The sequence below is a fragment of the Xenopus laevis genome, chromosome 5L (assembly GCF_017654675.1).
Source record: "Xenopus laevis strain J_2021 chromosome 5L, Xenopus_laevis_v10.1, whole genome shotgun sequence".
In the NCBI taxonomy this organism is placed as follows: domain Eukaryota; kingdom Metazoa; phylum Chordata; class Amphibia; order Anura; family Pipidae; genus Xenopus; species Xenopus laevis.
The window spans coordinates 70,392,569-70,416,402 of record NC_054379.1 but is presented as its reverse complement, the minus strand read 5'-3'; the positions used below and the strand labels follow the sequence as shown (position 1 = coordinate 70,416,402).

Here is a 23,834-nt window from a genome sequence, read left to right as displayed (position 1 = left end):
AAAGCACATCAAGATCAAGAGCAGAGAAATCAAATAGTATCAAGATTATGGGTGTACACATTATTAACTAGGCTAGACAAGAAGTATTTGTGTTCCCTATAGACAATGCTAACAAAGCAAAGTAACATGAATAAAGAATACCCCATTCCAGTGGCAAAGTTACAGATCAGTTTAACTTGATAAGGTCCTTATCTGTTAATATCTGCAATTTATCAAATTTGCCATAGTATCATGTTTAAAGGCCATAAAATCACATCACAAAGATGGTACTGAATAATGTATAAACTAAAGTAGCAAATTGTAACACTTCTGCAGAGTCTGCCCCTAGATTACTAAAATGCTAGATTGATACTAGAAAGAAACATTATTTTAAATGTTCATTTTAGTAAAATGGTCAAAAAATTTGAAGGCAATAGAGAAAAAGTCTATTTTCTGGTGTACTAGCTGAACTTAAAAAAATGTTTGAAAAGTAAACTACCTCTTTAAGGAAAAAGCATTGTCAAAGTATAAAATGTACTGTAAAAATACAAAATGTTTTTTCTACTGAATTGTAGAATGGGGGACGTGATATAATTCACATTGGTGAATCACGTGTAATTTGGGATGCACGTTTTTCTTAGGGGCAGATTTATCAAATTTCTAATTTAAAAAACTTTGAAATTCTAATTAAAAAAGACCAACAGAAATTTATTTAAAAAAAATTGAAGGTATTTTTGGCCGAATAGGTCCGTTTTAGATCAATTTTTGAATTGTACGAATCAAATTAATCGTGCAAATCAAAGTTTTTCCCCCCAAAAAAACTTTGATTTTTCAAAGTCCACCAATTAACTCCAAATAGGTTCTAGAAGGTCCTTCATAGGCTAAAACAGCAATTCGGCAGGTTTTAGATGGCGACTGGTCGAAGACAAATTTTTAAAGAGACAGTACATGATAAATTAAAATTAAAATCGAATTTGGAATATTCCCTAGTCGAAGTACACAAAAATTAGCTCAAAATTCGATTTTTTTTTTAAATTGAATTTTCACTTCGACTTTTGATAAATCTGCCCCTAAGTGTGTGTGTGCTGGGTGAACTGTGCCACTTCTAGTGCGCAAACAGCAATAATAGCCCACAATGTGTGATTCACTGGATTAAGTCGGCTGTTGGCTGTATTGGAGCAACCTGCTAAGGGGACCCTTTACTTCCAAATGCCCATCTCCCCGTCTAATGTGGTCCTAAGCATGTGCCTCTTCTGGGTTCCCTACTTCCAGTTCTGGCATTGCTTCCTTTGCGGGGTCACAATAGCCTAATTCACCCACATAAATAATACAATGTATTAGATAGGGCAGGACTGTCCAACTGACGCCCCCCTTGTGTGGCCCTCCACATGAAAGTCTGGCTGCTGTGTCTGCTTACCTTGTGTAAGCTTTAGGTATCACAAGGTATCACTACAGCGATTAACTGATTAACTAAACTTCAAATACTCTGCCTGCCCTATGTTCCCTGTGTGTGCCATGCTCTGCCTGCCCCATGCTCCCTGGGTGTGCCATAATCTGCCTGCCCTATTCTCTTTGGGTGTGCCAAACCCTACCTGCCCTATTGTCCTTGTGTGCTATACTCTGCCAGTGTCTGCCATACTCTGCCTTCCCTATGCTCCCTGTGTGTGCCCTGCTCTGCCTGTGAAACATAAGCCTGGTATTTATTCTTGGGGTTTGTTGGCATTTGAAAATTATTGTTAGGGGCCCCTAAGGTGTTTAATCATGTGAAAGGGGGTGCTGTGTTATCCACAGGTAGGGTTGTCACCGGCCAGTATTTTACCGGCCTAGTTGGTAAACAGTGTTGGACTGGGACACCAGGGGCCCACCCAAAAACCTTAGACCAGGGGCCCACTCTCAGTACTAATATTCTTCATCTCCTCAATCAACCTCTATTCTCCTAGTTTGTTTTCTTTACATACTGTAATCTATTATTCCATCTATTTAGCCTCTTTGTTCTCATATAATAGGGAATGGCCATGAAATAGGCCAAAAGTTTAGCAGCATGAGGCCCACTGACACTTTGGCCCACCGGGAGTTTTCCTGGTATCCCGGTGGGCCAGTCCGACACTGCTGGTAAAACACCTGCCAGGGCCAGTATTACAAATTTACCGGCAATGTAGCTGCTGGTAATTTGTAATACTCTTAAGAAAAGGCCTTGCCCTCGGGTGGAAACGTACCTTTTTTTCCTCATCTTGCCCTTGCAGATGTGGCCCGCCCCTTTTTGCATTGCGGCTCTGCCCCTTTAGTTCCCACCCCCCGCTGGCCGTTAAAGTTTTTTTTTACAAAGGTGGCAACCCTATCCACAGGGGAGGAGGAGGTATATGGATTCTTGGGTATGTCTTAATGTGACAACTTTTTTCACATATGAGTGTTACCCCTGCAGTGAGCCCCAACCTTTTGGTTTTTTGGTGTTCTATTAATGTGGACATGGTTGCGCGGTAACATGGGTGTGGTTTAAAGTGGGTCTGGTCTAAAACAGGGCGTGGCTAACACTAGCTTCATTATTGGCCCTCCATCAGAAAAATTCCAGCACTCGATTCTGCAAAAGTTGGACAGCACTGAGATAGGGGATCAATGCTCAACCTCAGCAATTTGAACGAATACAGTAGTGATAAAAACACCAGTGTGACTTAGGGTGAAGACAAACAGAGCTAGTAGCAGCTCAGATGAAACTGTATGCAATTGCAGAGACAATTTCCAGACTTTTCTCTTCCAGGGCTCATGGTTAGGATGAAGTGCTTGTCATGCCTAGCATTACATATAATGACAGGAACAGTATCATAAAAGATGTGTCATTATGACAGTTCATTACTTAAGGGTCAATGATTTGAATGTTTCTTCCGCTTTAGGTGAAATACATTAATAATATAGTGCGTGAAACAGCTTAGCTTAGTCGCATATACTTTACAGTACAATAATGAGTTAAGAAGCAAATGTAATCACCACACAGTACAAAGAATCAAAAATTGCTGGTCTGAATCACTCCCCAGCACTGTGGACTAGGCAAGGTCGGTCAAACAGAAAGAGCAATAAAGACACAAGCCCGTATTGTGTTTCCGTTTCGTCGATTCCTGTCTCCCAGTCTGTTAATTGGCTGCCAGCAATTTCACATCGGGTTACTGTGGCTACAGGAAGGTCCCGCCTCCCTCCAGACTGAATAAACAGGCAGGAAGAAAGCATTGCAGTAAGTACTGAGCTCTGGGAATTATGTGGAAGCAGCAACGGGGAGAGAAGCCATTGGTGCATTCTGAACAGACAGGCTGGGGCAGTCGCTCCCTGTCAGCACACAGAGATAGAAATATATATGTTTATAGATTTTTTAATGAAATGGCAAACCCATTCAAACCCAACAAAGACCTTGCAGGCACATTCTGCAGTACATCTACTTGCGCGGGGCTTCTAATATTGCTTTGTGCATTTCATTTGTTATTAGCAGAGATCAGCAGGCACATTTTTAAAGGGACAGTATAACCCTAAAAACACATTTGCTAAAAACGAGCATGTTAAATAGGATTTGTGTTGAAATTACATTCTGCATAATGTTTTTAATTAAAGAGTCCATATTTTCCTATTTTATGGTATTATAAAGTACTAATTTTAAAGATGGACTGGGTTTGCTAAATGAACCATCCCCTTTTATAAACATGCCAATTTGTTCAGAGCTCCCTAACTATTACCTTTAAACAAACAAACAAACCTCTCCCATATCTATGCAGCAATCTTTGAGCAGCTTATCAGGGACTTCTCAGTGGACTGGTAATTGGTTTTATCAGCTCCTTTAAAGTTCTTTGGTAACACAAGTGACAGGATTTGTTTTGTTTAGTGCCAGAAATAACAGAAACCATAGATATTTTTTAATTAAAACAATAGGCAAAAAGGTTTGTTCAGCACAAGGTCTATTTATTGCTGATAAAACGGGGTGTATACTGTCCCTTTATAAGTAGCATTCACTATATCATTATCTTGCTCACTTTCAATGACAGGAAGACTCATTTACTAACATAAAGTGGATGATTTACAGACATAGTGGTTATGTAATAAATGGAGCAAAGTTTGCTTCTGGTCTAGTAACCTATAGCAATTAATTTAGAGCAGTCTTCTATAAGCCAGAGTGCTATCTGCAAGGAGTTTCCCCCAGATATTATGGTTTTCTGTAAAACATATAGGTAGGTATGTGGTAATGACTGGGGTTGTGGAGTTGGTACATAAATACTCCTCAGTTTATGGTATCTCTGTCTCCGTTTTAAAGGAACAGTGACACCAAAAAGTGTATCAAGGTAATTAAAATATAATGTATTGTTGCCCTGCACTGGCAAAAACTGTGTGTTTGCTTCAGAAAGTTATACTATAGTTTATATAAACAAACTGTTGTGTAGCCATGGGGGCAGCCATTCAAGCTGGAAAAAAGGAGAAAAGGCACAGGTTAAATAGCACATGAAAGATAAAACACCATTGTATCAGACAGGGCTTATCCGTTATGTGCAATGTAACCTTTGCCTTTTTTCCAGCTTGAATGGCTGCACAGCAGCTTGTTTATATAAACTATAGTAGTCTTTCTGAAACACACAGCTTTTACCAGTGCATGCTAAAAGTATTTTATATGTTAATTGCTTTAAAGGAGAAGGATAGGTTAATAAACACTTTGGCTGAAAAAAAGCCATTCTGTGTAAATATCTACTGTGTGGTGCAAATCCTGTGTCCCAGGTTTCATTCCGTTGTAAATGCACTGCCTGCACAATCCAAGTCCCACAGTTGGTTGACGTAGTCAAATTCACTTATTGTTCCCACCCCGCTGCCTCTGGCACTGAAGAGTCGCATAACACTTTTTTCTGTGACTCTGCGCATGTGTGTAATCTAAATCTCCCTTCCCTTCTTGCCTGACTTTCACTTATCTTTATTTGCATGCCCATCCCCCCAACCAATAGGAATTTGAAGCTTCTCGTTGCTATGACGACGCTCGATTCCTTCGTGTCAGATACTAAAGGGATACTGTCATGGGAAAAAAAAATTTTTTCAAAATGAATCAGCTAAAAGTGCTGCTCCAGCAGAATTCTGCACTGAAATCCATTTCTCAAAAGAGCAAACAGATTTTTTTATATTCAATTTTGAAATCTGACATGGGGCTAGACATATTGTCAATTTCCCAGCTGCCCCAAGTCATGTGACTTGTGCTCTGATAAACTTCAACCACTCTTTACTGCTGTACAAGTTGGAGTGATATCACCCCCCTCCCTTTTCCCCCCCAGCAGCCAAACAAAAGAACAATGGGAAGGTAACCAGATAGCAGCTCCCTAACACAAGATAACAGCTGCCTGGTAGATCTAAGAACAACACTCAATAGTAAAAACCCATGTCCCACTTAGACACATTCAGTTACATTGAGAAGGAAAAACAGCAGCCTGCCAGAAAGCATTTCTCTCCTAAAGCGCAAGCACAAGTCACATGACCAGGGGCAGCTGGGAAATTGACAAAATGTCTAGCCCCATGTCAGATTTCAAAATTGAATATAAAAAAATCTGTTTGCTCTTTTGAGAAATGGATTCAGTCCAGAATTCTGGACCCATGACAGTATCCCTTAAGCTGCGGGCAGGGTTTTAGCATGCAGAGCACAGAGAGGGACTGCAGGCAGGATTATAACACAAGCAGAGCACAGCGAGGGGCAAGTTGAATCTATATTTCACTGCTAAATATACTTTAGTGAGCCACAAACAAAATATTAATATTCATACCTATGCACATGCGCGTTAACAATTACTGGCAGAAGCGATTCCTTTAGTAACATGGCGGCAGTGTCCTATTAAATGGCCAGTAACTTTAAAATATAAATATCTTTTTGAGAAAAAATTTTTAAGGGAAAAAAACCTTGCGATTACAGAGTACTGTATGAGGACTACTGAGTGGGACAGTATGTAAGATTTGCCTTTCCTTCTCCTTTAAACCGCTTTCATTTTTTGGTTTTACTGTACCTAAAGTATTTTCCATGTTGATTGAAAGACGTTAAGTACACAACATACAAGGCATTTTATCATTGCCAAAGCTCAAAAATATAAAGCACATCCTTAGGTAATTGTAAACCAAAATCAAAGTTAAACTACATATTGAAAAAACCTAAAACAACTTATATATAAATTGAACCTGGCAGTAAACCAGTACAATCCAAAATCAACCTTAAGTATTGTCCTTAGAAACAAAATTGCTTTTGCCATATTCTCCTTTATAGAAACTCTTAAACCTGATTTGATTATTTTCAGTGCTTGTATTTAAAGTTATCAGGAGTCGGTACTCAACTCCAGATACCAAAAATTGCTCCAGAATCTACAGCTCTTAGATTGTAAGCTCCATTCAGCAGGGACTGATGTGGATGATGTATCATTTCTGTAATGCTGCAGAATATGCCAGGCCTATATAAATAAAAAATAAGTTACAAAATTAAAGCAGTTACTTGATTGGTTGTTATGAATGAGCCCAATAGTTAAGAACCTTTTACCACCAATGGCTGTCATGGTGAACTGCAAGATTTAAAGGAACAGTTCAGTGTAAAAATAAAAACTGGGTAAATAGCACCTTTCCTTCTTTAAGGGGGCCACATGGGACATAAATGTTCAGCGAGTTTTCAATTAATCCTTAGCATGCAGGTCAGATTCAAAAGCAACAGGTGTGGCCCCACTCAATTCACTGATTGGTTACTGCCTGGTAAACAATCAGTGGAAACCAAGAGTAATGTTCAGGCTGTTACACATCCAGTCACTCCAGCCTTTATACATTACATTTTTGGATAACTTACTATATTGAAAACATTTTTTATTGTGCACAGGCTATTTACCCAGTTTTTATTTTTATACTGAACAATTCCTTTAAGCACAAATACAGACATATTGCGTGGAACAATTTAGCTGACATGCGTTGCTTTCTGGCTGCGTTTCCGTGCACTTGGCAATGGTTCCCATGGTTGATTTGGCAACATTCCTGGTCCCATATATCAGTAACATAGTAACCTTGTACTTTGGTATGAAAAAAACACATCTATCAAGTAAAATCTGTTTTGTTTAAATAAAACCTGCCTAACTGCTGAGTGAAAGGGGAAGATGAAAAATACCATATGAAGCCTCCCCAGTGTGGCTCAGAGAGCCTATTCTCTTGTGAACAATCCCAATTTGGCCAGACATTCTTCACAACTAAGACTTTCCATACCCTTATCTAGCTTAATATAATATAACAGTTAAAATAAAGTTTGAGCACTGGAGACCAAAACTGCACAGCATATGCTACATGGAGCTATACCAGTGCTTTGTAACAGGGCAGAAAAGCCTTCTCCTCCTGTGAATCTATCTATACCCTTTTTAAAACAGCTGCCATTGTTTTTTGCTGCCATGATTTTTATGTACAAGTACCCCTAAGCCCTTTTCCATCGAATATTTGCCTAACAGTCTAATTAAGGCATATTTTTATATCTCTTAAAGGAGAATTCAACCTGTTCGTAAAAAAAAAAGTACCTCCCCACCCCAGGTAGACCCCCCAGGCTAACTACCCCCCGGGGAGATGCCCCATACTCCATATTTACCCCTCGGCACAGATTCTTCCAGCGGAGTTCCATGCATCCATCTTCCACGATCTCTGTAAGCTGACAGAGAGATCGGTATTTCTGCGCATGTGCAGTTGGAGCAGTTTGCCGGTTCGCGACAACTGCGCATACATATATCCGACTGTCGAATGAAGGCGCATAGGTCCATAAATATTTGGACAGACAACTTTTCTTTCTAATTTTGGTTCTGTACATTACCACAATGAATTTTAAATGAAACAACTCCAATGCAGTTGAACTGCAGACTTTCAGCTTTAATTCAATGGGTTGAACAAAAAGATTGCATAAAAATGTGAGGAACGTAAGCCTTATTTTAAAACTATTACTTCATTTCAAGGGCTCAAAAGTAATTGGACCAGGGGTTCAAAAGTAATTGGACAATTGACTCAAAGGTTTTTTTATGGGCAGGTGTGGGCAATTCCTTCATTATTTCATTATCAATGAAGCAGATTTGAGGCATCGATTTGAGGGGGGGGGTAATTGTATGTGGAAGATTTTGCTGTGAACAGCCATCCTTAAGCTGCAAAAACAAAAAAAAACCTATCCGAGAAATTGCTACAATATTATGAGTGGCAAAATCTAAAGTTTGGTACATCCTGAGCAAGAAAGCACTTGTGAACTCAGCAGCGCAAAAAGACCTGGACGTCCATGGAAGACAACAGTGGTGGATGATCGCAGAATCATTTCCATGGTGAAGAGAAACCCCTTCACAACAGCTAAACAAGTGAACAACACTCTCCAGGAGGTAGGAGTATCGATATCCAAGTTAACGATAAAGAGAAGACTGCATAAAAGTAAATACAGAGGGTGCACCGCAAGGTGCAAGCCACTCATAAGCTTCAAGAATAGAAATGCTAGAGTAGACTTTGCTAAAAAAACATCTTAAAAAGCCAGCACAGTTCTGGAAAAACATTCTTTGGACAGATGAAACCAAGATCAACCTCTACAAGAATGATGGCAAGATAAAAGTATGGAAAAGGCGTGGAACAGCTCATGATCCAAAGCTTACAACATCTCTATAAAACATGGCAGAGGCAGTGAGATGGCCTGGGCATGCCAGTGGCACTGGGACACTAAGTGTATATGGATGATATGACATAGGACTGAAGCAGCCGAATGAATTCTGAGGTGTTCAGAGACATACAGTCTGCTCAAATCCAGCTGAATGCAGTCAAATTAATTGGGAGACATTTCATAATACAGATGGACAATGACCCAAAACATACAGCCAAAGCAACCCAGGAGTTTATTAAAGCAAAGAAGTGGAATATTCTTGAATGGCCAAGTCAGTCACCTGATCTGAACTCAATTGAGCATGCATTTCAATTGTTAAATACTAAAGGCCCACAAACAAACAGCAACTGCAGTAAAGGCCTGGCAGAGCATTTAAAAGGAGGAAACAGAATCTGGTGAGGTCCATGAGTTCAAGACTTCAGGCTGTCATTGCCAGCAAAGGGTTTTCAACCAAGTATTCGAAATGAACATTTTTTAGTTTTTTAATTTGTCCAATTACTTTTGAGCCACTGAAATGAATTGATTGTGTTAGAAAAAAGTTCAACTGCATCTGAGTTGTTTCATTTAAAATTCATTGTCGTAATGTACATAACCAAAATTAGAAAAAAAACTTGTCTGTCCAAATATTTATGGACCTAACTGTATGTAGTTTTTACCTTCGATTTCTCATTCACTTCCTTTATCTTCTAGACATCCAATTAGCAGATCACCGCCTACCCTTTCGACAGTAGGCTTTTTTATCTCTTAAATGTAACCTACATTTCTGTTAAGGTACAATATGTAATTGTGCATGTAGATAATGGGCGTATCTGGCAATAAATAAATGTTTCCTGATTTTCAAACTGGGAACCTAGCTAGTGGTAATTTTCATTATATTTTGTACCTTGTTATATTGTAAAAGTATATGATATGTAAGATTTTCATTTTAGTACTTTTTTAAAAATCATTCACAGAGTTTATGTGTTTTATTCATTTACAGACATGGGCATTTTTGTTTGGCGAAGCTCTCTAAGCATGACAAACATCAGATGGCTACATCACCGATGCCTGTCTCTATATAACAGCAGCCATGGCTTTAATGAAGCAAAAATTAAGAAAAAACTTGCACAGTTTACTGGTGGATCAGTAGATCTTTCTAAAAGCGATGATGGCATTGCCGAGATCTGCATAAATAACCCTACCCGCATGAATGCATTCACAGGTATGAAATTATTTCTCTCTGTCAATTATTCTTGTATTTCTTGCTGACACTAGTGTCCAGGGTTTTCTGTCATTGCTAATAGAAACTAAAAATACCAGAAACAAAAATAATCATTGGCACCTTTAGCACTTTAGTACATGCTAATTTTTTATTTAACATTTTCAAAAAACATTACATAGCAAAACAGGGGTTAGAAACAGAAGGAAAGAAAAGGAAAGACAACAGGAAGGAGTGAGCCCAGTTGGCCGTTTTAAAGGAGAAGGAAAGCTATGGAGGCATTTTATTGCCAATAGATTAGCTGCAATAGTGCAAGATAGAATGCTATATTTATTCTGTAGAATGTTTTATCATACCTGAGTAAAAAGCTCTAGAAACTCTATGTTTGTTTAGGATAGGAGTAGTAACATGGTGTGACATCACTTCCTGCCTGAGTCTCTCCCTGCTCTGGGCTCAGATTACAGTAGAGAAGGGAGGGGGGTGGAGAGGAGCAAACTGAGCATGCTCTTGCCCAGGGCAATGAGGTTTAAGCTGAAGGCAGGAAGTCTGATACAGAAGCCCATGTGTACACAATAGAAGGAAAGAAATGCAGTGTTCCTTTTGGCAGGGGGCTCAGAGCAGCATTACTTTGGGGGTTTACTGGTATATTTAGATGGACCTTTCTGATAATGCTTACTTAGTTTTAACCTTTCCTTCTCCTTTAAGCCCAGTCACTCGGAATCGGTGAGTGTAGCCGATCAGGCTCTGGAGTATTAAACCGAGTGTGGGTGGAGACACCGATTTCCACTGCAGTAGTATCGCTTTCTTTGCAAAATAGAACAGTTGTAGATAGCAGAGTTTGGTGTAGTTGCTCATAGGTAGTGCTCCCAAAATTCCCAGGAGGCACAGGCTGGGGGAAAGAATATTAGGAAGATCGAGTGTCTGCTCTATGTATGTCAACACTTCCCTCCAAAAACCTTGTCAGGGTGCACTCCCAAAATACATGATAGAGGTTCCCACTTCGGCTAAATATTTTGGACTTACGTCTGACACACCTTGCATATTTTATGAGGAGTAAGATACACTCTGTGGAGGCATTTTACTTGTATATACCTGTCTCTAACAGACATTGTAAGCTGGGGTATTAAGTCCAATGCCTCTTCCCACATTTCCTCATCCAGCCCTGGAATGTTTTCTGTCTACTTTTGTTTAGCCGTAATCAACTTATTTTGGTTGACCCCCATCAATATGATATACATATAAGTTACCACCTTTTGTAGGTTCTGTCTACTTAGATACTTCTCTAACCCAGTTTCCATAAGTTGTAATTGTGCTATAAAGCCATGTCGCAGTTGTATGTACGCATAATACATTCTAGGGAAAATGGGAAAGTCTTTGCCGACTACCTGGAATTGCTTACATTCGCCTTTGGCGGTAATGTTTGCTAGCGTTTTAACTCTTGCGGTAGCCCTGGAGGCTAATTCTGACACCGACTGGAGATAGGTATTTGTTGCTCCACAAGGGGGTCCATTTTGACCAGATCTGCTTATTCCCCTGGGCTATTTTTAATGCCTTGTTGAAGGAGTCGGTCACTGTCCTCATGAGAATAGTTGTTTTATAGTTGGAGGTTATACCTCTATATGGCAGGTGGGCTGATACTTCAAGTGAGCCTATTACATTGGCCTCCAGTACCCCGGCTTGGTTATCTAGCTTTGGAGACACCCACCAGTGTATGAATACTAGCTGCATGGAAAGGAAATACATGTAAATATTGGGCAAAGCTAATCCACCCCTGCTTGCAGGTGCCTGCAGGGTTGTGAGAGCTAGCCTTGGTTGCTCCCCATACCACAGAAACCCTTGAACCACTGAGTCCAATGTTTTAAAAAAAAGTTTTAGGCAGATTCACCGGAGAATTGTAGAAAACATATAGGAATTTTGGAAGGAATACAATTTTTAAAATGTTAATCTGGCCAGGGAGGGACAGAGGGAGTCCTTGCCATACTGAAACTCATGTCTTAAGGCTGGTCAATACCGGGGATATGTTGAGTGCTACATACTGTCTGGGGTCTCTGTGAATTACTATTCCCAAATATTTAAATGTGGACACCACTTGGAGCTGTATCCTGGTGGTATCCTGTGGCAGGGGATAGATGGGGAAGATTAGTGATTTTTTGTAATTCACCCGGAGCCCTGAGAAGGTGCCAAATTAGTTGAGTGTTCGTATCAAAGCCTGCAGAGGGGCATCTGGATTTGCAAGGTATAAAAGCATATTGTCTGCATAAAGCGAGACTTTTTCACATATCCCCAATATGCACAGGCCCTCTATGGCCTGATCCACCCTTATGCTAATTGTAAGAGGCTCAATAGCCAAAGCAAATAACATGGGCGAGAGCGGGCAGCCCTGCCTAGTGCCCTTTCTAAGGTGGAACTCAGAGGAGACTACTCACTAGGATTTTAGCCTGTGGGGAGGCATAAAGAGCACGTATCTAACTCCTGAGCCTGGGCCCCAAACCATATTTTCTCAGCACTTCCCATAAGTATGGCCATATGATTGTATCAAAGGCCTTCTCTGTGTCGAGGGCAACCACCACCCTATGGCCAGAATTATCATGTTCTTTCTTATCTGGGTAGATCAGTTCCCCCATCATTAAGTGCAGCCTGGTGAACTGACCAAGTTTAGAAGATTTGGTTAGAAAAGCACAGGCTCATTGAAAAAAAATGGGCAAATGTGCACCTGGGCAGAAACTCATGGCAACCAATTACATTTTTGCTTTCACTGTACCTGCAGCTGGTGGAAAAATTACTGGTTGCTGGTAAATGTCTAGTGTCTAGGTGCAAAATAGCACATTGCTGATAAATTAGCTCTGTGGCAACAGAGCTAAACCTTGCAACCTTTACTTATAACAAAAAAATGTTCAGGATTGCTAGCTATGTCATGGCTACAACGAGCTGAATTTTATTTTAGGAACAATGATGATTGAGCTGGAAGAACGGATAAGTGATCTTGAGAACTGGCAGGATGGGAAAGGGCTCATAGTTTATGGTGCTGAAAATACCTTTTGTTCTGGCTCTGATCTGAATGCAGTTAAAGCAATCTCCAATCCACAGGTAAGCATAATCCCCATCTACCTGCCATAATTCCCATCTACCTGCCATAATTCCATAGGGTGAAGGACAAGTAGATACCGTTTAATATCATGAAATAAGGTTAGTAAATTACACATTTATATTGACATAATGATGATGGCAGAGCAGAAAGAGCCCTAGGTACAATTATCCCACCAATAGTAAAAAAAAAAAGGGATGGTGAACCCAGCTGCAGCAAACAAATAATAGGTACTTTGTGCTATGGTGGGCATTGCTTGACACCTGAACTCACAGTGGATTAACCCTGTAGGGTCCATGTTTCCCAGGCCCAGCCTTTCATACACTATAAAACAGATGGAAAGTAAACTACACCACATCAATGTAGGATCTTCACTCAAATAGGAAATGCAGAGAATGTCGGTTATACAATTAGGCAGTTTATTCCAGTTCTGTATCCTTAACAACCAATCAGATTTTGCTTTAATTATTTAACTGTGCTATAACAGTAAAAGCTGAGAGTTGATTAGTTCCTATGGAACACTTGACCAGGGCATTTAAAATGCATAATGTGAATTATTTATTTCTTTTTATTGGCCTTTCAAAATAACCCTGCTGGGATCACTAAAAGCATTTTAATGTCTTCCCCAGGAGGGAATGATGATGTGCATGTTAATGCAAAATACACTGACAAGACTTCAGAGGTACAGTACTGTGTATTGACTCTTGCCATATATCACTGCACAAATAATAAATGAACATTAAGTCTATCCCTCACTTTTTTTTCTAGCAAAGACTAAAAGCTATGTATAACCATTTTCATGAACAATGTGACCTCTGTGTTTCAGAAAAAAAAACTCTACAAAAGGATGCCATGATTTCTGCTGTTACTATAAAGTAGTAAAGTTCTGGTAACTTAATTAAAGCTGGCCATAGACGCAAATGTGTTATTTTTGGACTGTGTGTGTCTCTGCATGTATTCCCTTTCTGATGATATCAATCGGTGACTGTCACTAGTATTTGTTGGACATAACTTTCGTATGATTGCTGTCTTTTAATTAATGGCCAGAACATGGTCTAATTTGTTCTTTTTACTACTTTATTTAATCTGAATGGTTAGTGGTAGGTTGAGAGATTGCAACAAACGATTGTCCGTTGGACATAAGGATATATCTGCACGTCTATGGCCAGCTTTAGACTGTGATGATAAAATGAATCGACAATGAATCGACATAGTACTCTGTTGCCGGTGAAGTATGAAATGTAATACTGGCCTGTACGCTAAATACAAAAATAAATATTTTGTAGGTATAAATTAGCAGGTCTAATTGGTTAGATTAAAATAGTTGTTTTTGGAAGGGATTTGAAAGGAAATGTTGCATTGGGGACCTGGTACAGCAAAATGTGAGGTAGTTGATAAGGCAGTAGCTTAGGTTTTCTGGAGTGTAAAAGGCATGAAACACGTGCAGAAATAATTTTATATGAAATGGGAAAGGCTTGGTAGAGAGATGAGTACAGGACCATGAAATAGCTGGTTGGCGAGTTGGTCAGATTACAGGGACTGGTCTCATGTCTAAGGGTATAGGTTTGGTGGATAGAGAAGGCAGTTAAACCTGCGGGGGAAATAGGACAGTGGGTCTGGTTCCAAGAGTTTTGCAGATAAGTCTTTTTATACATTTTTTTAACCTCATACGTTGTTCCTTGTCATAAATACCTGTATAGTTGAAAATGATACTGGATTCCTTACTTGGAAGTTATCTGAGGTCTTGTCTACATTAAAGGGGAATTAAGGATTCCACAGTTCTGCAGTTACAGATTTGCAAACTCTTTCCTTGTGAAGCGACTGGTATTTCTTCCCACCAGTGCTTTACTTGATTGCTGGTGGGAAATCATTTTTGGAAGTTTTGACGCCTGCGGTAACATAGTTTTTACCACGGGTGAGCAAACAAAATTAATACTGTCTTAAAACTGAACTGGTTTCCGATGAATAGTTAAAGCTGTATTTTTTTCATTTCATTTTTTTTTCATTAAGATCTTTCCTTGCGCACTAACAATTCTCACTTGTACTCAACATTTTCATACTGCATCCTAGTACTGAATTATATTGGCTTCTCATATGAAGGGACATCTTGTGGTCCTGAGATAGTACTGCATGCTGTTGTTGCTTTATGATACTATGTTGTATAATGCTGATGATATGTCATTTAGCACCAGTGTGAATCTTTAGAGGGTGTGTATATATATATATATATATATATATATATATATATATATATATATATATATATATATATATATATATATATATATATATATATATACCAATAGTTTCCAAACCAGCACTCCCTTTTAGTGAAAAAATTTAATTTTTATTGTTACATGGTATCTTATGGAATAAGATACCATGTAACAATAAAATTAAATTTTTTCACTAAAAAGGAGTGCTGGTTTGGAAACTATTGGTGTATGCTAAAATTACCGTGCACCCCTCCTTATCCTATATTGCCTCGGAGTGCGGATACTCATTGGAGAATTATATATATATATATATATATATATATATATATATATATATATATATATATATATATATATATATATATATAGCAAACTACTAGAATGTGGATCGATAAGGATGGTGAGAATATGGTATAATAATAATGAGAAAGAGGGTAGGTGGTTGAGAAAAAAAAACAGATTGTGGAATAGTAGGTAAAAAGATGCAATCATTAAAAGTAAGCTTTTAATAGAAAATTGGGGAATAAGAGAATATGATCAAAGGTAGAGAAGGAAAAAAAACAATGCAGCAGAATCAGATAGTCGATGTGATCCAGCACAACCTTATATTGTAGAGACAATGGGAAGTTCATGCTGGTCTAATTACATTTGCTTTGCATGTGGGAAATTATGAATTAGCATTCTGCAAAATATGGCTTACGACACTTGCCTCCAGAATTCAGAAGGAAAATCTGGTCATCTTAAGGCAGTGGTTTACAGATGTGCAGATGTCAACTCTGTGGGTGGGGGTTTAAATTTGGGGAGAAGTCTAAATAGTCCTGGAACATAGCCTGATGGTTAATTTGGGTGTTACATGGGTTGAACACTTATTTGCCACCCTAGATATTTTTTAAATTATGACTCAATGGCTGAACATGAACATACCTGTATGTAATCAAGAGAAAAAGCTGAATCAAATAAAAGAAGGGATGGATAGAGAGGAGATGCAGGGAAAGGGAATGAGAGAAAAGTTATATATCACTTACATTGTACGCTATATGGGGCAGGTGCCTCCTTCCTACTGTGTCGCTTATGTCTAGGGTTGCCACCTGGCTGGTATTATACCAGCCTGGCCGGTAAAAATTATGGTTGATCCCAATGTTATTTATAGGGAAAAAAGATAAATATATAGGAAGGCCGGTATTTTTTTTGAGAAAAGGTGGCAACCCTTCTTGTGACATGGCACATAATCTCTGTATAGTTATACAACTGTTCATTAATTATAATGTGTGTCCTCCCTTTGTTTTCCGTGTGCATTTTTTTATATTGTAAAATCATACAGCACTGTGTATCCATGTAGTACTTTATAAATAAAGCTATACATACATACATACACATGGCCCCTGCTAACTGCTGATCAGTTGGAACTCTAGCATCCAAATTCAATAAGTTGTGATTGCATATATTTTATACTTTTGACATCAGTGATTACATTATGCTATACATAATGTTTGTATGAAAATTTTTCTTATTTACAGATTGCCTCTTGTTAGCGTAGCATTAATCCAGGGAAAAGCACTTGGTGGTGGTGCAGAACTTTGTACAGCGTGCGACTTCAGGTATGTTATATTTAAAATGTTGCACATTTCTTTTATTGCTACTTAACTTGTAATGAAGGATGCCATGTCCAGAAATGTTATTGTTGTTGCTTTTACTGTAAAGCATAAAAGCTAATAGAAATAAAAGAACTTTAACATCAAATGCATGATTTTCAAAGTTTGGGAGTTCAGCTTCGGTTGTATTGTTTTACTCTTCTTCTCGGACCTTAATATGTCCCTCGCCTGGAGACAGTCAAAATATTTGTTACAAATACCTCCAAAAATGAAAAACCACAACATTTTGAGGCTTTTATTCGCACTTTCTGTACATTTCTCTCCCAACAGAACATTGGATAGCAACTTCAGGGGCTCCTGTACTGAGGTTTTAATTAGTGTCTCACTGCTACATAACAAAACTATTTTGTCTGAGAGTCACATTTGTATACTTGTTTTGTTTATGCTCTTGGCAAATGTTTTAATATGACCTCATGTCTGACTCCACTATGCCTTCAAGTCAAAATTAAAACTTGTCTTGTATTTATGAAATATTAGACAAATGTGTCATAAGTAAGTGTTGGGTGAGTATTTCATAACTAATATACTGTAATTACAAAACACAATGTTTAGTGCAGTACATTAAGGTATATTCATCAAAAGAAAAAGCAGGCTGTGTTGTTGTAGTCAGTAATAGGCATTGAGGTCTAGTGAATCTTATGGCACAGCTGTTAGCATGCCTTGTGCAGAATGAGTTTTTATCATTATGTATAATTTCCAGAACAGCTATATGGGCAATTAAATTAAAATAGCCAGTCAAGCAAACAAGAGTATAAATTGTTTTGGAGTATGCTTCTCAGTGAAAAAGTACATAATTGCATGGATATAATCAGTTAATAAATATGAACTTGTGGTGTGAGGTACCCCTATGGGAAAATGTGCCTTAGAAATAAAAAGATTGTGTAAAGGCACAGTAATACTAATACATACAGTCATATTTGTATAAGAAAAAGTTTGTGAACCGCTCTCAGCCTGCATATTAATTTACTCCACTTTCAACAAAAAAGATAACAGTGGTATGTCTTTCATTTCCCAGGAGTACTGGGGTGTACCACTCTGGAGAGACCTCACCACTCTTAATAGAATATAAAGTTTTTGGCAGACTGTAGTCACAGAGTACTCGGTACTGCTTAACAAAACTAGGAATTTATTCAAATGGGACACCATTATGTGCATGAGTGTGCCCTAGCTGCCTGCACCAGGAGCTCCCCATCCATAGTGAGGGCTCTGTTAGTTCTCATTCTGGCAGTGGAAACAATTTTAAGGTGGTAGGTGCCCTTTAAATCTTATACATAAGACTCCCCTTTCTAAAACTTACATATGAATCAACCATGGCCTATGTCATATTTATTACATTGTTTCTATTATGCAGTGTGGATTTTAGAAGCAACTGTATATTGTCAATATTGACACCTGACTCTATGGTGTATATATATAGTAGGTAAAAAGAAAAATAAACATAATACAAAGGTTCAATAGCAGTAAACAACTTTTTTTTCGTCTCAAAAGAAAGAAAATACAGTCTAAACCTGGACATAAATTGCAGATTTATACATTATTCCATCTGAAAAAATTGTGTGGGGTAGTCATGTAGTCCATTTGGATTAGGGATAGTTTACACACATCAATGTGTAAAATTAATTTACCAACAGAAATCTTTCTCAATTAATCTGAGTCCAAGTTCATATATTGCTCAGAAACTTGACATCAATGCATGTGCAGAGTGGCTTTTTTGAACTTACACTTGCAAAGCCATTTCAATAAAATTATTCATTGACTGAGGATTGGAGGTATCGAGCACATCAGAATGGTGACTTTTTATGTTTGTTTTTATGACCCTTTAATGACAATAACTGGACAAAAAATGGATGTATTGCCTTAACATGATTGTCTTAATATGGTTTAAAGATCATTTAATATTTTGAGTATGCTTAAAAAACAATGTTTATATTTGGAGTTATTTATGTAGTCATTTTATCTCTATTTCTGCTGCAGGTTAATGACCGAAGGAAGCGAGATAAGATTTGTCCATAAGCAGATGGGTCTTGTTCCAGGCTGGGGTGGTGCAGCAAGATTAATTCATATTGTTGGAAGCAGACATGCACTTAAACTTCTCAGTGGTGCACCCAGAGTACAACCTGAAAACGCATTAGAACTGGGGCTAGCTGACAATATTTTAACAGGTACCGAAGCTGGAGTTTTGTCAGAAGCAAAGAATTGGATAATGCCCTACATCAAAGGGCCATCAGATGTAACCAGAGCAGTGAAAAAAGTTATAATTTCAGGTAGAGAGCAGAACCTTGAAGATGCATTAAGAACGGAGAAAGAAATATTTGGAACTGTGTGGGGGGGACTTGCCAATTTACAAGCTTTGGCAAAAGGAACAAAACACAAATAATTATTCTGACAAACTGCTCTCTCTGATTTCAATAATGTCTGTTTGGGTCGCAAGGTTAAACTTGTCCGATGACTTGAAATAATAGTTCTCTAGTAAATTTTTAAAATAAGAGTCCAAATAAAACTGAATTTCAGAACTGGAGTAGTTCAGCGTAATACTTTTTTTTACAGAATGCCTCTGAAAATAGATGAAGGGGCAGATTTATCAAGGTTCAAAATGAAAATTCGAATTTTGGAATTCAAATTTTAGAGTTTTTTTATGGCCAAAACTGTCATATTTGACTAGGGAATTATTAAAAATCGATTCAAGTTTTTTTTTTAAAATTCGAATTTTCAAGATTTATCATACACTAGCCCTTTAAGAACTCAAATTCAACTATTCACCACCTTAAACCTGCCAAATTGCTGTTTTACCCTATCAAAGACGTCCGGGGATCAATTTGGAGTTTTTTACAGCCTTCCTGACATTCGAGGTTTTTTTAGGAGAAGAAACTGTAATCGCGTTTTTAAAATTTGAATCAAATTCGATTCGAGTTTGCAGTTCATTCCTATTCACTCGACTTTGAGGGTAGGACTACATGGACATATTCGGCGTGATCCGGCGCGCTGCGACGAAATGCAGCTGACAAATCACATGCGCCGAAAATAAGGTAAGAGATAGAAATGTCTGATGAAGTCGTAGCATTGATCCGACGTCACGTTGGATCAACGCTGCGACTTCAGCCGACTGCATTCACTTACCTAATTTCCTTCGCATTCAATTTGTCGCCATTTTTTTAATAAATTTGGATTTGTTAGCTTGTTCAGGAAGTCAAGTGTAATGGGTGGCCTCTTGTTCTTTTCTAGGCAAGAAAATATCCCCAGCTATCTGTCTATAATGTCCCCTATATAAGAGTAATCATGTCCTCTCACAAGGGCCTTTTCTCCAACCATGACAGTCTTTCCTCATATTTGAATGAATCCATTCATCTTACTAGTTTAGTTGCATGTCTCTGCAGCTCATTTATATCCTTCTTAAGGGTATGGACACACATACGTTTTTTTCGCCAGTCTGTACCATGGTTTTTAAAAAAAGATTTCCGCTGCATAAATATGCTATTGTAAGTGCCATTGCCTAAACTTCAAACCACTAATTGTATTGACGCATCGGTCAGCTTTTTTAAAGACCGCAGCACGGAGCGCACAGAAAACGCAGCAGAAGAACGTATGTGTCCATAACCTAAAGATTAAAGGCCAAAACTGCACTGCATACTCAATGGGAGGTTATCAGGGGCCTTTAATGTATTGTTTTAACAGTACTTACAATGCCCACCTCAAGGTCATTGGTAAATAAAAAAAAAAAAAAAGGACAAGCCCTTGCAATACTCCTTAGCAACATGAGTCCTATTAGAAAATACAACAGAATTGGGATTTTAGTCTATCCTTCAGCTTGTTCCCTAACCATGTACAAATATGATCCAGGTCAATATACCACTGTTTCAGGCTGTGAACTGAATCCTTTTTCGAAAGGTAATCCTTAAAGGAGAACTAAAGTTAAAATACAAATGCAGCTCAAAGTATTGGCCAGTATGTTAAGAACTGCTTACCAGAAGCTTTTCTCCAACTTTCCTTGTGAAATTGTTCAGAAATGAATTCCAAATTATTGCCAAATATACTTTTATTCTATCACATCTGTCTCTTAATAAAAATACCCATCTCATGGCATGCGGATGCGCACAAGCATCCCCCCCGAGCCCTAGGCATGCAAAATTAAATTGAATGCTTTCCCTGTGCAGCGAAATCACAACTAAATGGCATCTATGCTTGGTCCGTTCTAACAGTCTATTAAAACGTTGTGCTTGTAATATCGTTGGTTAAATGCACAAATAAATGCAATACTGATTACAGACCTCAGTCAGATAAAACACGCAGCCTTTCCTCCCTTGTTCGCTACAGTATCTAGTAAGCGGAGCGAAAGAGCTTCTGTTACCATAGACGCAATGCTGTTCTAAACTCCTGCTCCGCTTACAAGATAGGGAAGGAAAGGCTGTGTGTTTTGTCTGACTGAGATCTGTAATCAGTATTGCATTTATTAATGTGTTTAACCAACAATTTTTCAAGCACAGGGAAGTCAGTGGGGATCTAAGTTTAATGATCCTTACCCAAGCTTCAATATTATTAGAATGATTAGAATTGGAAAAAAGGAAGCCTTCAAAACAACAATTCAAATGCTCCACTTTTATCTCTGCACTTTCCTCACATACTAAGGCCTATTAATCAAGGTCAAAGGAAAAAAAATGTGAGAGCAAAAAAAAACAAAACGAAAGCATGCAACTTTTTTCTGTAACACTAGCTTATTTAAGAAAGAATATTTCCGCACGTTTTTTCCCCAGGAAAAAAACACACACCAAAGAATCACATTGCTCCATTCACTATAATGGAGCTAAAAAAAAAAATGTTTTTTTTTAATGAACTTGAAAATAGTTAAGAGATTATTCCCATTGACTTCTATTGAACCTCGCCAACATTTACTTTAACGCTTTTCTTTAATGAATTCAGACTACCGGTATTCAAAGTTCTGAATAATATTGGTTGTTTTTTTCTCCTTCTCGATGTTTGATTAAAGGGGTTGTTCACCTTCCAAACACTTCAGTTCAGTTGTTTTCAAATTGTTCACCAGAAATAGACTTTTTCCCAATTACTCTTTGTGACTGTTTTTCTAATAATGAAGTGGAAAGTACCGTATATACTCGTGTATAAGCCGACCCGCGTATAAGCCGAGGTACCTAATTTTAACTAGAAAAATTGGGTAAACTTATTGACTCGCGTATAAGCCTAGGCTGAAAAATGATGGACTGGGAGACTTGGCACTCTATTAATAAATACCCCCAGAGCTCACAAAAAGGGTGAGGGGAGAGGGGAAGGGTGGGAGAGAGGGAGGAGGATGAAAGGAAAGCAATGGCAGGACAAAGAACTGAGAGGGAATAGAAGAGGGAGAGAAGAGCAGGAGAACATAATAAAATAAAAGCAATACGGAAAAATAGAACAAAGAAAGTTCTAGTCACTTGTATAATATTGGCTCCATTTTATTGCTGTACTAATTAATAATAATAATAATTAAGGGACTGAAGAAAATAACTTTGAACATGGGACACAACAACTCCACACAAGTCAGGGATATTAATATAAGTGGATTTAAATAGAATAACTGATGGCCGACGTAGTACCTCAGGCTGCGCTGGTTTTCTTCCTCCTGATGTAAAGGAATCTAGTGTGTTTAGGGCCCAAAGATTTTAAACTTTGCTGGGTCAATGGGAGTGATGTTTAAAACTTTTACAGTCAGCGCGCTCCGCTCGCCTTCTCCCTGTCACAGCCGAAGTAATTTGATCCGGCAGCAGAGACTGTGACAAGGGAGGAGCGGCGGCAGCAAGGGAAGCTCTGAAAAGAAAAATCTGCTGCAGAGAAGAAAAGCTCCGAGGGAGCAGGAGACACTACTTACGGTAGGACGCGCTGGATTAGGGCAGTCTTGCAGGGGACACGGAGGAGCTCATGAAGCGCAGCCTCTTTTACAGTGAGCGCGCTCCGCTCGCCTTCTCCCTGTCACAGCCGAAGTACGGTAATTTGATCTGGCAGCAGAGACTGTGACAAGGGAGGAGGAGCGGCAGCAAGGGAAGCTCTGAAAAGAAAAATCTGCTGCAGAGAAGAAAAGCTCCGAGGTAGGACGCGCTGGATTAGGGCAGTCTTGCAGGGGACACGGAGGAGCTCATGAAGCGCAGCCTGTTTTGCGTATGACCCGCGTATAAGCCGAGGTAGAGTTTTTCAGCACATTTTGGGTGCTGAAAAACTCGGCTTATACGCGAGTATATACGGTAATTTTTTTACCTTCTTATGTCTTTCTAAAGCAGCCAGAGGGGGGGGTCGCCAGCTCTGTAACTGTTCTAAATTGATACATTCCTTATCTTTAGCCCGCTAATCAGAATCCCTGATTAAAGGCAGCTGTTATAACTGATGCAATAGTTGCTAATATTCCACAGATACTGCTGAGAAATATATCAAACTAATGTAGCAAATTGTAACAATTCAGAATCTGCACATGAATTACTGAGCCGCCAGACTGAAATACCAGACATTAAACTTTCATTTTGGAAAAATGGTAAAAAATAAAAGATGGAAAGCAATTGAAAAAAATCTTTGGAAATTGAACAACCCTTTAAAATCAACCCCTTAGGGTCTCATCCCTTCTTACTTGTTTTTAGTACATATTTAAAAGAATAAGGCGTAAATTATTTATGCTTTACTGCAATTCTCTTTTTATTGTCTATTTTCTTTGTGCCTTTTAAAGGTTTCAGCTAACTTGAATGCCTTCAAGTGCCACAGACACTTAAAAACTACTCTTCAAAATATTAATTAAAATCATGGGGATAGGGCTGCTTTTGTAAATAATTGTTACTTGGAGTTCCTAATCCTGACTGTTATGCCAACCTGACTGTCCCTTCTCAACCAGTCAGTTTCCAATGCTCACAGACCACTGTTGGACAAATAGGGAAATATAGGGGATCAGACAGGTAATGTAAAATCATCAGGCAAATACAATTTTGACAAAATTATAAATGCAAAAAAAAAAAAGCATGCAAAAAGAATGTTATGATAGATGTAAAAAATATTTAATTTCTGGTGTCTCTTTAAATGCACATTTAATTCCTACCAACTTCAA

The 23,834-nt window shown here is 38.4% G+C and overlaps 1 protein-coding gene across 1 annotated transcript; it reads left to right on the top strand.

Moving 5' to 3' along the window:
• Positions 1–3,146: 3,146 nt before the first annotated feature.
• Positions 3,147–19,278, top strand: echdc1.L (ethylmalonyl-CoA decarboxylase 1 L homeolog; the record flags this gene model as incomplete). The annotated part of the gene is given in 6 exon segments (NM_001095484.1): positions 3,147–3,202; positions 9,594–9,815; positions 12,757–12,899; positions 13,527–13,579; positions 16,631–16,711; positions 18,740–19,278. Coding segments are annotated over 5 exon segments (900 nt in total). The 3' UTR covers positions 19,143–19,278.
• Positions 19,279–23,834: the final 4,556 nt, after the last annotated feature.